The sequence below is a fragment of the Heteronotia binoei genome, chromosome 13, assembly GCF_032191835.1.
Source record: "Heteronotia binoei isolate CCM8104 ecotype False Entrance Well chromosome 13, APGP_CSIRO_Hbin_v1, whole genome shotgun sequence".
Lineage (NCBI taxonomy): Eukaryota > Metazoa > Chordata > Lepidosauria > Squamata > Gekkonidae > Heteronotia > Heteronotia binoei.
The window spans coordinates 58,242,288-58,258,741 of NC_083235.1; the positions used below are offsets into that span (position 1 = coordinate 58,242,288).

General features: G+C 42.2%; 1 protein-coding gene across 10 annotated transcripts in view; it reads right to left on the minus strand.

The window, feature by feature from the left end:
* Positions 1-16,454, minus strand: part of BAIAP2 (BAR/IMD domain containing adaptor protein 2) — a 201,266-nt gene that overhangs the window by 144,013 nt on the left and 40,799 nt on the right. For all 10 annotated transcript variants that reach the window (XM_060253422.1, XM_060253419.1, XM_060253415.1 and 7 more), the window contains exon 2: positions 3,784-3,859. In XM_060253422.1, coding sequence (XP_060109405.1) covers positions 3,784-3,859 — 76 coding nt within the window. The remainder of the gene's footprint in view (positions 1-3,783; positions 3,860-16,454) is intronic.

The window sequence follows — 16,454 nt, forward strand, 5'->3', positions numbered from 1 at the left end:
TAGACACAGATAGGCTTACACACCCATACATAAACAGAGAGATCCAAGCACTATTAAATGACCACAAGGGGCAAGTTTAAGGTCTAGAGAAAGGAGACTGTGTTTAACATTCCTTTTTATTTTCCTTCACTCTGATGCTGTTAGTCAACTGTTACACAACTGCATGCTTGTTCTTTTTGACTGCCGTTATAAACAAATCTGCATTCTGACACCACCGGCCTTTTATCTGCACCGGCATTTTATCTGCATTCTGACACCACCGGCCTTCACCAGCCATGATGGGCATGGATCTGGTTGGCAACTGGTGAGCCTCACAGCACCCAGGATCCTGTCAATGTCATCCTGAAGTGGTCCATTACTGGGCCTGAACACAGCCAATGGGTCTCCAGTTTCCATACAGCATCAATATTGACCAGCAGATCACAGTAGAACAACAGGATTTTATCCACAAAATAGCTCACAAAAGCCTCACACCTGATTGCCAAATTACTATTTTTTTGAATGCCCTGAGTAAGAAAAGTTAATGACTTAACCTAAATTCTGGACAAGAGCTAACAGATACAAGGGAGGACACATAGAACTCCTCCTTTGCAGCCTTCACTGCCATCTCATAGGTTTTCATAAACATCCTTTAAGATGTTCTTGCAGCTTCATCACAAGACCACTGCCATACAAACTCTAGCCTTCTCAGTTCCCATTTCATCCTTTGTAGCTCCATGTTATACCAAGGGGCAAGTTTGGCACAGGAGCAGAGAGGGTGTTGGGGAGCGATTTCATTGATGGCTTCAGAGAGATGGCTCTTCCAGTCCTCTACCAGTGTATTTAGTAAGTCGCTAGTGAACACTGGATCCCACAGAGCATTCTGGAAACTGATTGGATCCATCAGTCTCCATAGACAAGCATAAATCAGCTCGCTGCCTAGATGGGACAGAGTTGGACTACTAAGCTGAGCCTTCAGGATGAAATAGTTCAAACAAGGCTCTGCATCAATGGTATCCAGGTACACACCTATCCCCATCCCAAGGATCCAATATGTGGCCTTCTTGATGCATGGGACAAACTGAGAGAGCCCCAGTGCTGCCATGGATGTCACCAGGTCTGCAGCCAGCAAATCAGCAGCCTCATCAGTACAAACATTGAAGTCCCCCAGAACCAAAGATCTGGGGAACTCTGAGCCCCAGCCTGAGACCACCTCCAACAGGTGTGACAGGGTATCTACTGGCACACTAGGCCAGATAAGCAAACTCTCTTTAGTATCCCATGCTGGGCCTACACAGTCACTGCCAGCAATGTTCGGTGCAGGGAGAGGCCTGAAGGAGGAAGACTCTCAAATAACATCTTTTTGTCTGGGACTGACTGACCAACAAACCCAGGGCAGGGTTCAGTCAGGGCAATTATCTCACCGTCCCTCACCCAAGTCTCAGTCATGCATGCCAGATCCACTTTCTGTGTTGTGAAATAATTTTGCAAGGTTGAGGTCTTATTATTGATGGGCCTGACATTTTCCCTAAGTCTCAGTCAGAAGATGCAAGACTCCCAACTCTGACCCATCAGATAGAGTTATTTGTTATTTAAGAAGGGGTGTTACTGAAAATTGTGATTCAACAGGCAGGCAGAGACAATCTATGACACTTCTTAAGCAATGCTCAAACCATCTAAAAAGGGAAATTTGGGGTGAAATTTTCACCTAAGGACTTAATCCAGAACCAGTGGCCAGAAAGCACAAAAGGAAGAACAAATTAAGTAACATTCCCTTGCTCAAGTTCATGGGAGCTGGTGGATCCAAAATAGCCTCTTGCACTAGCAGCAGAACAGCAAAGTACAGTCAGAGCAGCAACATCCACAACTGACCCCTCATTTCGTCATAGCCAAACACTGGCCTAAAACATCTAAGAGTTTTCATGTTTTCAATTTACAGGTAAGTAAAGCTGCCAGCGGGAGGGAAGATGGCATGGTATAGCCCAATCTCATCAGATCTCAAAAGCTAAGCAGGATGTGAGACCTCCAAGGAAGACTTTGCGGAGCAGAGCAATGGTAAACCACCTCTTCTTCTCACTTGCCTTGAAAGCCCCTTGCTGGGGTCACCATAAACCAGCTGCAACTTGACAGCACTTTACATGCAAAGCTTCCAGAACAAATCCAGAAAACCAGGATCACAAGAAGATCTATTTCAATCTCCTTAGTAGAGCATTTCAAAAGATTAAAATTACATGTACTGATCAGGGCCAAACATTGTAGGATTTTGTGTGTGTGTGTTTTTCCAATTATGCTTTAAAATAAACAGAACAAATACAACAAGCAAATGTGAGGAAGCAAGCAATTTTCATAGGTTGACTCAACACGCGGTGCCACCCACTGAAGTCTACCCTTTGTAACTGGCTTGTATTTTTGCTGTATAATGTGTGAAACAACCTCAACTTAACTGTATTGCTATTTCTTATGGTGTTAATGTTTACAGGTAAGAGTATTCCAGGGCAATTCTAAGAACAGTTTCTTGTAAGTAAGCCCCAATTATTAAAATGGAGTTTCCTTTTTAACAGACTTTCTTAGGATTCCTCTGTTTGTAAGGATGAACACTTATAAAAGTTTGTACCAAAATTCAGTTTGTTAGGCTGAAATCCCATCCCCAGAAAGAGCATTTAAACAATAGTGAACTGGGATTTAAAGACCATATTTTTTTTTACAACATCACAATATTAAGCCTCAGCTTTATTCGTGTTGGCATCTAAATCTCAAACATATACATTGTTGATGCAGAAGTTCCATTATATTCAATAGAACTACTACTTCCGGTGCAACCTACATCCCAATGAAACGGAAACAGATTTTCCATTACTAATATTGCAAATAACTAATTGCCTTGGTTTCAATGGAACTCAGTCATGATGAAATTAAGCTAGATCAGGGCCTTCATCTTTAAAAATACCATAAAACTCTTAAGGCTGTGTTTACTAAAGGAGGGTTTCCACTGTTTATTTAACAAAGGCAATTTTACTCCTTTACTTTAATTAATCACCTTTACAACATTCTTATATATTACCAAATTAAAAGCTGCATTCTATACTTGTGACTTTTTAACATGTATTTTTAATAAAGGTAAATGTAGCCCCTGTGCAAGCACCGAGTCATTACTGACACATGGGATGACATCATATCCTGACATTTTCTTGGCAGACTTTTTTACGGGGTGGTTTGTCATTGCCTTCCCCAGTCATCTACACTTTACCCCCAGCAAGCTGGGTACTCATTTTACGGACCTCAGAAGGATGGAAGGCTGAGTCATCCTTGAGCCAGCTACCTGATCCCAGCTTCCATATGGACTGAACTCAGGTTGTGAGCAGAGCTTGCTACTGTACTGCAGCTTACCACTCTGTACCACGGGGCTCCTGTATTTTTAATGGTAACATAAAAGAAAAAAACCTTCACAAGGCTATTTAAAAAAAAATCCCAAATTGTGACTATCATTTAGTTGTCAGTGAACCAGCAGCCTGTTTCTGGCTCATTGTTTTAAGGAAGATTTCACGTCATGCAGTCAGCCCTGTGTCAGTTCTTCATTCCTCATATGTCATAAGCGATAATATGTTCACATCTTATTTCAAAAAGCTTCACAGTTTGCCTTCAGTAGACAAGCGCATGCCTGACACATTGCTAACTTCAAGAACAAAGCTAACAAACTGCACCTAGACCTTACCTTTCATCCCCCTCCCCAAATGCCAGAAGACTGCTGTTCCCACAGTTGTCATGTTACAGCCATGGAAGCGTGCACAATACCACTTTGCTTACCTGCCAGGGCTTTTTCATAGTTCTTCCCCATGGAAATGAAGTTCCGGAGACTAGGATTGAACTGTTCCATGATAGTCTATGAAATAAACAAACAAGACATTAGCAATTTAAGGATACCGTACAGAGACAGCCAAAGCATTCTTGCATTCTCTGTGTACCCATGTTAAGAATATGTAAGACATGAGTCACATCACCATGCAGAATAAAGCCTTGGAAACAGAATGCTTATCCTACACACACAAAATACAGTGCCACACAGAGAAGACAACTCAAGAGTCAATGACATTTTACAAAACAATGATGTCTTTTTACAACCCAGTCCAGAAGTTAAGCATATCACTACAGGAGAGGAGTACGTAATTCTAGACACCATAGAACTCTTGTGTGACTATTTATTCTACTAGGATTGGCAACATGAAGCATAAACAAATAGCAGAGAGAGAGAGAGATCAGAGCATGTAACATCAGAACATCTGGCAGTGGGGTAAAAACACTCCAATATGTAAACACAATATAAACAACAAAGTTGACAGGAACAGCAAATTAAGGGCAGACTAGACACAGCAAAAACTGGCTCAAGCAAATTTTCCCCCTAAAGTATTTCCCCCTTTCTACAGAATATCATGCAAAGATATAAACTGCATAAAGCCATGCCTACCAGTTGCAATTAAATATATGGGCCCTGAGTATTGAGGCTCTGTATACCAAAAGCATTCAGCAGCTCAAGATAAAGAAAAGGAATAAAGGAACCCTCATTTTCTTTTACAGTTGTCATCAACTGCCCAAGAATGTAGATTCTTCATGGACAACTCAAGCATTCAACTGAACACATTTCAAACCCTTTCTTCCAAAAATAGTAGTGGCAGAACACAAGAAATGAAGACTTATTCATCTAGAACTGTCACCCAATCATTTCCAATTTATGGATAACAAAGCTGATTTCACGCATACCACTTCCTAACATAGTCTGTACATATGCATACCCATTTCAAAATAATACTCCTCTCCTGAGATTTATTTTAACACTTAAGCCTGACCTTTTTACCAGAGTTTCTTTCCTCCTGCAAGATTCCTCAGTTACTGCTATCTTATTAAAAGAGTAAAATAAAATTTTATATAGCTATATTTGGTCCACCCAGAAAACACAACTAACTGTACTATTCTGCTTGGTACAAGGTATGCTATAGAGAAGTCTGCCTTCTTTCAATCCAGCTGCATGCCTGTACACAGCCAGAGAACCAATGTAATATATTGGGGACCCACTCTTCCTAGTCATTCTCTCAGCCCAATCCTCCTCACAAGGTCCATGTGAGGCTAAAATGCAGGGGTACAGCTATGAATGCTGCTCTGAATTTTTTGAAGGAAAGAGGGATACAATGAATTGATTTGATTCTGAGGCAAAACAACAAAATGAATTCTAACTCTGTATGCTAACAATTTATACATGCCTGAAAGTGGCTACTTCTCTGTAGCCATTAAAGGCTAGAAATCTAGCATAACTAGAAATCTAACACGACAAAAAATCTAGCACAATTAGAGAAATTTCACAAAGTATTATTAAATCTTGGAACTGCGTGGAGGCCAAGTTAAGAAGCAACAAATCAACTCACTAACAGCTAGGAAAAATGGCAACAAAACTGTTCAGTGCATGACTATTTTTCAGTGCATGACTATTTGCTAATCTCAGTCTTGTTGCTCTAGTCTAGAGCAAAGGCTTTCTAGTGTCTTTGTCCACTGAAAATTGAATAAGAAAATGTAAGTAGTTCCAAGTAGTCTGCTTATAGATCAAAGTGCAAGACAGGTACTTTTTGGAAATAAAAATAAAGAAACAGTTTGCTCTGTGACCTGTGAAAGTCTCTGTCTTTTAAAAAAAACAACAACACTTGGGTGCAACAGATGAGCTGCTTGTTTTGATGTTGTCACTTCTCCCTACCAGATTTAACACGCGCGCTCAAACAGCAACATCTGTTTCCTGTTCCCCAGTTGTTGTCTCCCATCCTCACCCCCAACTTCCCCAACACCAGAGAAAGTCTGATATTAATGGACAAATTGTTCTCACCATGCATTTCCACACATCTGATCTCTGCTGCGCACTCAAGCCATTTGGGAGATCCGAGGCTTCTACTCCCTGGCCGCCATTTTTCCCCCACAGTAAGCGATATGTGCATAACCACATATTTGCCCATCAAATAAATGGTTCTGCACATGTGCAAAGTAGAATTTTTTTTAAAAAGTCATCTGCCTCCTCCATGGTGACCGTGCAGCATTAGTCTGATTGGTCATCCACAGGGTGAAGCAGGATTAGGGTGGTGTGTCTGGTCAAAACTCTCTGGAACTATGTTAGAAGCATAGACAAACCACACCAAGCCTGTTGTCTGACCACAGTCCTTGTTAGACAAATTTAGTGCCTGTAGGACTACTGGTTTGAACACTTGCCTAATAATGGAACTTACTCTGGTAGCCTTGGTCATGTGAAAAAAATAACGAAATAATGCATAAATTTATTTATAGAAAGGCCTGAAATATCAATCAAATGCAAATATTATCTACGACAAATTTCCTGAAGCCAAACTGATAGGTAATATGATTCCCCTAAAATATTACTCTGTCGGAGGCCTGAAAAGAGGGGAAACCAGCCACAGAACAAGAAACTTCAAATACAGGGTAAGCTCTCACCTTGGGTTACCAAAGTATGTGCTTTAACTGTTTTCCTTGCTCTACATAATCACCCAAAATAATAGCCCTTTGTTAGGTGTATAACAGGCTGTGAATGAGTCGTTCTGCCCACTTCAGCTCCACAATCAAAAGAGTCATTTGATCATTTTGTAGCTATGGCCTCTAACAAATTAGACATGAAATTCACCGGCTGTAGAAAGCAGAACCAACTCTGTATTTTCAGATCAAGAAAATAATCTCAGAATTAACAGAAACTCTACAGTAAAACAACTCACAATCAGATAATGAAAAGACAGGTAGAAGAACAAGTCCGATACTTAATTCCTTGGACCATAAGGAGTTTGCCCGAGCTCTAATGCAATTCAGATTAAGATTTTTAGGGGTTTCTCCTTTTTTCCAGAAGCCCAAACACATGCAACAGATAATATTTTATTGGGAGTGAAAAGTTTATTGTCAATTCTATTGCTATACTTTTAATAGATTAATACACAGCTAATGGACTAGAGCCCTTTCCTATCCCAGGACTTGAACTGCTGCCTATGATTCCCCTCCCCCCCCCACCAAATAATGCCTTCTCTTTTGGTAGAACAGTAATCCCAGAGAATCAGGGCTTTTTTTGTAGAAAAAGCCCAGCAGGAACTTATTTGCATATTAGGCTACACCCCTGATGTTGCCATTGTTTCACACAGGGTGTTTTTTGTAGAAAAAGCCCAGTGGGGACTCATTTGCATATTAGACCACACCCCCAACACCAAACCAGCTGGAACTGCGTTCCTGTGCGTTCCTGCTCAAAGAAAAAGCTCTGCGGAGAAAGAACATACAATTCCTGGGAATTAAATGAAGAAGTAAAAAAAGCAACAAGAACTGTATTTCTTGACCAGTTCCGCAGGGCCTGCAAGACCACCCTTTTTAAACTTGCTTATTCAGACTGCTAAAGAAGGCTGTTAAATAAGGATCCGCCAATGCGGTTTAAAGACTTAGACCGCTGTGTATAAACTGGCAGAACTAGCGTCAAACACCACCAGCACTGTCAGACCAAACTATCTAATTGACTGGTTTTAATATTGTTAAATTTAATGTTTTATATTGTTTTATATTGTTAAATTTAAAGGTTTTATTTATTACTGTATGTTTTTAAGAAATGTTGTTAGCCGCCCTGAGCCTGCCGAGGCGGGGAGGGCGGGATATAAATAAAATTTATTATTATTATTATTATTATTATTATTATTATTATTATTATTGTTATTATTATTATTATTTCATTATGAACATAAAGGGGCATTCAAACAACTCCATAAACAGCAGAGGTTCTTGGTTTCACTTTGAGTTTTTTGTAATCTTCCCCCATCCAACTCCCAAGAGCTGCTAAAGGGGCAGCTACAGGAGAACCTCGATTTGGCTGCAACTCCACTGCTACAATGGAAAACAAATTTAGTAATCCACCTCCTATTAGGCCAATGGCATCTATGTCACAAAAACAGGTAAGGTTGCTATATTCCTCATTGACCTTTTTACCTTTTGACCTGCACATCACAGCAGGACTAGTTCTAACAGTTATGCTCCCAGTGAGGCAAAAAACACAGATAGGACACTTCTGTTGAATAAGCCGATTCAACATCTGCTATCCCAATTGAAGTCGGCCATGCAACAATAAAGCTCATTTTCTGCCTGAAGCATTTTTATCTCTCATTCCTGCAGCCTGTTCTTTCGATACCGTGACCACTGTAATTTAGTTCTTAAATGCAACCCACTGCTAACCCTGAAGAGTGGCAGAAGAGTATCTGCTTTTCCGGAATTCAAGACAGCAGGTTATTAATTTAAAAACAGGCCACAGTCTCTTCAAGGCAGTGCATCAGAGCCTGGAGATGTCAAAATAGTACACAGTGTCTTGAGGTAACTTTGTTCAGACATAAAAAATGTTGGTCAGCTCAGGAATTTCCTTTTAAATCCTCAGATTAGTTCTGAGCAAGGGCTTCACTCCAGCAGTTTTCCTGACAGGCTACTAAGTGTGCAGACACCAAGTGCTGGCAAAGAAGACCACCATGATCCTCTATTTTTTTTAAAAAAAAATTGCATTCAGTCTTGCTTCATAAAATTTCAAAATTTTCACCATGAGCTGCTCTATCACCTTGACTTTTCTATAAGTAAAAGATCATCTCAAAATATAAACTTCATATTGGAACAAACACATTATCATTCATACCTTTTGCTTCAATTTGAAGATATAACTGTGAAAACTCCCAAGTGCGGTAAGGGTCAGCCAACCCCTTGGGAGGGCATCTGGGAACGCATTTATGCTGCTTGTGGAAACAGAGCACCATGTTCTCTTATGATGGCAGTGGCTAGGATTGGGACTCTAGGGCTGAATTCAGACAGTCAATTTGGGCCGACACAGGAATGGCCCGAGTCTGGATTTAAATGATGCGCTCAAACATGCATATCCGGGGCCCACCTCACCCCATCCTTACCTCATCCTCCACCATCACCCTGCTGCTTCAAAATGCTACCAGGTAGTAAGTGGTAGCAAATCGCTGATATGCTTCAAGGGCACCTTTCCCAGCCATCTGGACAGCCAGGAAGTGCTAGGGAAGCATCATTCAAGTGCTTGAGCGGTGTGACCATCCCTCTGGAGTGCACACAGCCAGTCCCTGTTCCAGCAGTAGGCTATGTGCTGTCTGACTGACCCCAGGGCACTTTCCTCTAAACTGGCTTTCTTCTGAGATGGGAAAGCTGCCCGTCTGTACCCAGCCCGGTAGTCTCAGTCAGAGAAGACTGCCAAAGCAGGGGGAAAGAAGAAGCATGGGAAGGAAGAAAAGATAGAGTGCCTCAGAATGTTCAGCAGGCTGTGCCCAGCAAGCCATGCCCAGCAGGCCACCTGAAGAGGACCATCTAGACCCTAACCAAGTTAACCATACATAAATAGAAGGCTTTGAATCTGTATCAATATGAGTAGTTACTTAAGGCAGGGGTCCCCAACCCCCGGGCCAGGGACCGGTATTGGGCCAGGGCCTGTTTTCAATGGGCCGCACAGCCTCGCTGCCCCCCCCTGCAGTGCCTCCTCCTCCCCCCATTTCCTCCACCCTCCTTCGCCCCACACGCAGCCTCCTTGCCCCCTTCCCCTTCCCACTGATCAGTTGATCGGCCAGGAAAACCGCTGAAGCAGCGTTGAGTGATGCTGCCCTTGCCTCCTTCCCAAGTGGGAAGGAGGCAAGGACAGCATCGCTTGACACTGCTGCCAGCCACTGGCTGCTCTTCCTTTCCCTTCCCAGCCCTTCACCTCCCGTCCCCCTGCACCTGGGCTCTGCAGCCGTGGCATGCCTGCTTTCTCCTCCATCACCTCCTTCTCTTCCCTTCCCATCGCCTCCCCCCCCCCCTGCCGGCCATGGAGAGTCTGCTTCCTCCTCCGAGCCAGCCACCACCACCCTCCCCCTCCTTCCCTTTCTGTCCTGTTGCCTCCCCCCCCATCTCAGCCCTGCCAGCGGCAGTCCACTGTTATTGCAGATGGGGGGGAGGGACAGAAAAGGAAAGGAAGGAGGGGGTGAGCACCGCAGGTGGGGGGGTTGAAGCGTTGCGGAGGGTGCCTGCTTGGGGCACCATGCACTCTTGACTGCCGCTGGCTGCGGCGGTTCCCCCCTCCGCCCCTGCAACCGGTTGGCAGGGGGGCAGCCAGAGAAGACTTCACCACCCCTTCCCCGGCCTTAAAATGGTGGAAACGGGGGGGAGGAGCTGGCGAGGCTGCAGGGGTGCAAGCAAAGGAGGAAAACGGGGGGAGGAGGATAGATTCAGGTGGGCAGCCATGTTGGTCTGAAGCAGCAGAACAAAGTAGGAGTCAAGTTGCACCTTTAAGAGGTGGTGAGACTGCACAGGGGGGGAAGGAGAGAGGAGAAAAATGGGGGGGAGGAAGCGGCGAGGCTGCGCGGGGGGGGTGAAGGAGGGAGGAGGAAAATGGGGGAGGAAATCAGGAGGGAGGAGGCGCCACGGGGGGGGCAGGCTGAATTGGGTCCCCCCCTGCTGGCTCTGGGGCGATGGTCAGCGGGCTCGCCCTGGAGCCAGACCCTGGGGCCAAAATTGTTGGGAACCACTGACATAAGGTATCAGCCAATATGTGATGGGGTGTAAGTTTGGTTTTTAATATTGCCATGTTTATTTGGGCCACACAGATTTATTATATATTAGTCACTGAAATTCACTCTATGGCTACTTCAAGTTGCAACCCTCAAGTTGCAGCATTGATTTGTTGGTGGATTATCTTCCATCGTTATAGGAGGCTTTTATCTGTATTCAGGGCTTTATTTCTGGAAAAAAATGTTTCTGGAACTCTCAAAATGGAACTGAAGGAGAAACACATGGGTGCCCCTCATTAACTTTTAAACAATTTTTTAAAAAAAAAAATTGTTTCCACAAAGAGGTTTCAGAACTCCATTCCACTGTGTCCCCCCCCCCAGAAAAAAGCACTGTCTTTATTACTTTACAACACTGAAGAAAATCTGCACACCATGCTTCCCCTGTGAAGGAAACATATAAGGGGTTTGATAGGAAGCTGCTATCCTTTCTGTCTAATAAACATCACTTTTCCGAAGTCATATTCCAACATAATACAATTTAAAAGGCCAAAAAAGTTATAGGCGCTGAAAATGTGCATTTCCCAGATAAATTTCTCATTTCTCAAAGAGCACTAAAGTGACAGAAGCTATAATGAAGCTATAATTTAATGTGTTGTGTTATGATTTTATATTGTTACAATTGCCTGTCTTGCAGAAAGAAAAAATATATAAATATTTAAAATAAATGCTTTGTTTTCTACATTCTTCAGTTAGGGAACAGTAAAAAAAATGCTCAGTCCAGCAAATAAAATAATATTTTTGTTCACATATACCTATATTGATTTGGACTTTGAAAGCGGAAATAATTCACCAGATCCCTTTTTCAAACTCAGACAAATGTGGATAAGATTGGCATGGAATACTGAAGGCAGAATTTGAATGAGAGTTCCATAAAAAAGTCTGCCGTGAAAACATTGTGAAAGCAACTTCACCGGAGAGTCGGAAATGACTGGTGCTTGCACAGGGGACCTTTCCTTTTTTCCTTTTCCATAGGAGCACAGTTATACAGGCATTTTCAAAGAAAGCAACACAAGGACACATCTTAACAAATAAGGCAGGTTCACAAACAAAAGCCATTTGTCTTGCTTGAATGGTTCCTCCCTCCACCCCCACCTCCTGCAAAACACTGTGATAACTTTTAACAGAGATGTAGCAATTACTGCACTTTGAAGAAATCTTCAAGGAATTGATCAGAATTCCTAAATTGAGTTGAGTTATTCGAAAGGAATAGAGCTAGGATTTCTTCAGTAAAGAAAGGTATTTACTGCTAGGGAAATGATATGTCAGGAATCTGTATGGTAAACTTTTTCATTTCTCTGACATTGTTTCAGGAATTCTGTAGAACTCTTTTTAAAAAAAACTATGTAAGAAGCAGCATAAATCAGGTCAGATTGCTTCATCTAGGCAGCTGGTGTCTGCTCTGCCTACCAGAGAGCCTTCAGCCTTTCAATTGCAAAAAGCAGGTACTGAACCTACATTTTATAACTTCAATTTTCAGTGGAAACTACACAAGAAAAAAACACACAAGATAATCCAGCAGTTCTTCTCAAGCTACAGGAATGTTATCAGATTGCTCCAATCAATACCCTGCATAAAAAGATTCCTATAACTTCTTTTCAAAATGGAATTTTAACACCTGAAAATCTAACCTGTTTTAGATTTCCCACCTGTATGTGAATAGTTTCTTCCACACAAGTTGTATAAACGGTGTTTTAATCTTTCTTAATATCACATGACTTATGAGGTCATTGCAAAAAATAAAAAAAAATGAAAAACAACCCACAACACAAAATGATAAAATAAAGAGACTGTATTGTTTTACTAAAGGGAAACTCAGGAGCAGCTCAGAAGTTCCATTCAACTGCTGCTTAACATGGAAAATAAAAGAGAAGCAAACTCCTTGAAGAAGCCTACAACTTATAGATCTCCTTAGTTCAGCCAACGTTTACATGAGGTTAATGAGCAGCAAATACTTCCCAGGAATCTTACTTCATTCAAAGCCATTTAATAAACATCAAAGCAGACCACAATTATGGAGCCTAAATATTACACAACAGTCAAGTGTGATATGTTCCTTTTCTATACCCAGTTTCCCAGTGACCTCAGTTCCATTCTTGACTTTGTAGTTTTCCTTTAACGATGTTTGTGAACATTTGGTTAACCAACAGCACAACTTTATCCTAGACAACAATGCTTATACCGAAAGACCATAAACAAAACATATGACTTGAACAGACAGACTCAGTGTGTAGAAACTGATTTAAATCCAGAACACTCAGTTGTGAAAGACTGTAACTCAGGTATACTACATCTCCACTTAGGAAATCATCACCATCTTGCTATTCCAGGACAAGCCATTATGCCAGTCCTTTAAAAGCATGGCTCAGGCATTCCAATCCAATAAAGCTCCAGGGAAGTAATCTCACTCTGCCAGAACATTGCTGTTACAGCACGTGTAGAGGTCCAGCAATTTTAAATCTCCCGTTTTGTATTTTGTTCAGGTCACATCAGGGCTCTCTTTCCAACATAGCAGATTCTCTATAACTATTTCACTATTCCCACCATTCTTTAACCTACAGACCCTTGAGGCAGTCACTAATTGCATTAAAAAATGTCCTTTGTGACTGAGACTCTTGAATTTGTCTCAAGCCCTATCTAAAAGGTTACCCATGACATTGTGTCTAACAATTTTAGCTTTTCATTTTTAAGAGGAACATTTCTAACCCATACAACTGAGAAATAAAACAGAAGAGCAGATTCCAAAAGCACAGAAATGGCAACACAAACAAATGTTTGGAGTTGGAAGGTTTTTTCCTAAGGGACACTTGTTTGTTATATTTCAACAGTTGGAATTAACAAGACCCAAGGTCACCAGTGGAAATCGTGGCACACCTAATCACATAATCCATTCCCTCCTTTGCTAAATATGTGAATATGCTATAGAGCATGCTACAGCTGTCCATCAACTACAGCTGTCCATCAATGTGATATCTACCTCTATTTATTTGGACTGAAAGGTAATTCCTTTGGGTTATGGTCAGCTGCTTAAAGGAGTTCAGAAAATCACTCACTTGTCATACACAAGATACATAATAGATATAAGTATGGCCAGTTATAAAAGCAAAATACACAAAGGTGCAGGTAGCTACACTGGCCCAAAGCAAAATGCATCCAGATTTGAGGGAGGTTTAAACAGAGCTTTATACTCAGCAAAAGTCTGGGTTAATGAAAGCAAACAGCATTCTAGCTTAATTTCTGCTGCATCGGCATCAATAAGAAGTTGTTTGCTTTCTATGTGCTGTCTATGCATTGCTTGGGAAAAGGGAGGGAGACAGAAATGCAACACAAAACCCTAGCAAAAAAGGTTGAAAGGGCTTTGTGGTTTTGTTCCACTGCTCTAAATTCGCCTGGTATTACCACTCAACTCACTCAGATTGTTATAGCTTTAGTTCAGCTGCTAAAAATCTGAAACCAATGCAAAACAAGGGCTCAAGGACAGGGGTAAAAAAGGTATTATGCTAAGAGAGATGAAAAGCAATAGAACAAATAGAGGGGAGAAATAAGCTTCTCCATACCTCGGAGGAATGCAGACAGGTAGTTTGAGGGCAAATTTTAGAAAATTTGACTCCCTTCAAGTTTAAAGGAGGATTTGAGCTCAACCAATTTCAGCTTTGCATAAGGATTCAAGCAGTCAGGAATTAATTGGGGGGACCCATAACCTCCAGGACCTTTAAGTGCTGCTTTATTAATGATATTGAGATAGGAACCATGAATATTTATCATGAAAGCTGCTGTTTCAGTCACTTTAACTGGTTCTGTAACAAAGCATAGCCAGATACACATTTTACAACAATCCTTATTTTCTGTATTCTTAGTGTACTTAAAAAGGGGTTGAAAAGCAAAAATCTCTTGACAACCTGTGCTTTGGAACACAGCAAATGAACTGTAGGAGAAATGCTAGGTACATCTACTCTGAAGGAAGTTCCATGTTATTTAACATCTACATGCACACCCTTGCCCAGTTAATCTGGGGGTTTTGGGCTGGGCTGTCACCTTAAATTGATAACACCTAGCTGTATCTGCTGATGGACGGACTCAGCCCCAGAGTCAGCTGAAATTAAATCCATCCAAGATAGAGGTCCAGTACCTGTATCATGGTGGGATATGATGGGAAATTCGATTCCAGACCCTTTGTGGGGTGATATTAATGCCGGCAGTGATGGTGAGGAGTCTAGGAGTGATCCTGGATGCCTTGTTTTCTACGGAGAGACCTAGGTCACAAACTTTGCAAGGTCAGCTTTTCCCATCTCCTGCTGGTCAGGCAACTGATTCCCTGTTTCTCCTCCCATGACTTGACTACAGTGATACACGCAATGGTCACTTCCAAGATAGACTACTGTAACTCGCTATATGCAGGATTACCCTAGAATCTCTGACCTGGAAACTTCAATGAGTGTAAAATGCAGGAGCAAGTCCTGACTGCAATGCCTTGGGGGGGTGCACATTCAGCCAGTTCTCTGCCATCTGCATTTGTTATCGGTTGAATATCAGATCAGGTCCAAGGTTATGGTATTAACTAGGGATGGACATGAGCCAGGGAAATGGTGGCTTGCGTTAATTTGTGGCTCATATGGTTGCCTGAACCACTTCATCATACATTGGTTCATTTGGTTCAGGAGATGCAAAACTCACTGGGAGTCTTCAGCAGGCTCTCCTCCACCCACCCTCCAAGTTTGCCAAAGATTGGATAAGGAATATTTGAGCTATAGCTCCCCAAAGCAGGTGCCCTCAAGAAAACTCAGCTTTAGCTCTCATGGCAACTAACTCTTCTCTCTTCATGCTGCAGAATAAGAGCTCAATGATTCGCTCCCAGAGCTGCCAATCAAGCTATGGGCAAATGCGATGGGTTCTTCTAGGGCACCCAGAAGTCCAGCCCCAGATTTGCCTAGGAACTGGTTGAATCAGTGCCAGGCTGGATGGAAAAATGAACTGCAAAAACTAACCAAACAAATCACCAAGGGCCAAACCAGTTCAGAATGAACCATGAATTTGCCCAATTCACTCATGAATCATGATTCATGAATCGGTTCATTCCCATCTCTAGTATTAACCTTTAAGGCCTATGTGGCCAGGGACCAACGTATCTGTGGGACTGCCTCTCTCTCCCAAGAGCTTTATGCTAATCCAATCAACATCTTTTGCCAATTCCCACTGCAAAGGACATCTGCCTTTTTCAGCTCTGGCCCTGGCCTGGTTCCACTTGAGATCTAGGTCCTGAGGGACTTACTGCTATTCCATAGGGCCTGCAAAACAGAGCTGTTCCAACAGGCCTTTGGTTGAGGCGGCAGATGTCCAATTACATCGGCCTCCCCTGCTCGAATCTGCCTTATGCTGATGGCAGTTTGGCTCGCCTGCTTAAAACTATTGCCCCCTAGCATCCCACACAGCATGCACTCTGGGCTTAGGATATCTTTAGATAACCATCAACTAGTATCAGATTTTAAATTGGAATTAATAATATTCTATAGGAATTGTTTTACTTGTTGCCGTAACCTGCTCTGAGCCCACTCACAGTGGGAGGGGAGGGATATAAATTGCATTAAATAAATGAATAACAGGGCTTTTGTTGTGCTCTCCAAGGAGATGTGACAGAGCTCTTTGAACTCTCCCCAGCTGTGATTGAGTGGATTGAAAATCTAGATATTAGTATTGAAGGGGGTTGTCCAATTGGTTATCAACTTGGTTGCATATTTTATGTTATTATATACTTCCTGTGTGTAACTCTGTCATATGACAAATAAATAAATATCCACAAGAAAATGTTCTTAGGATAGGAGCCTATGACATTCCCGCAGTCCCTTGAAACACCTGAGAGGCTGAAGGAAAGGAAAG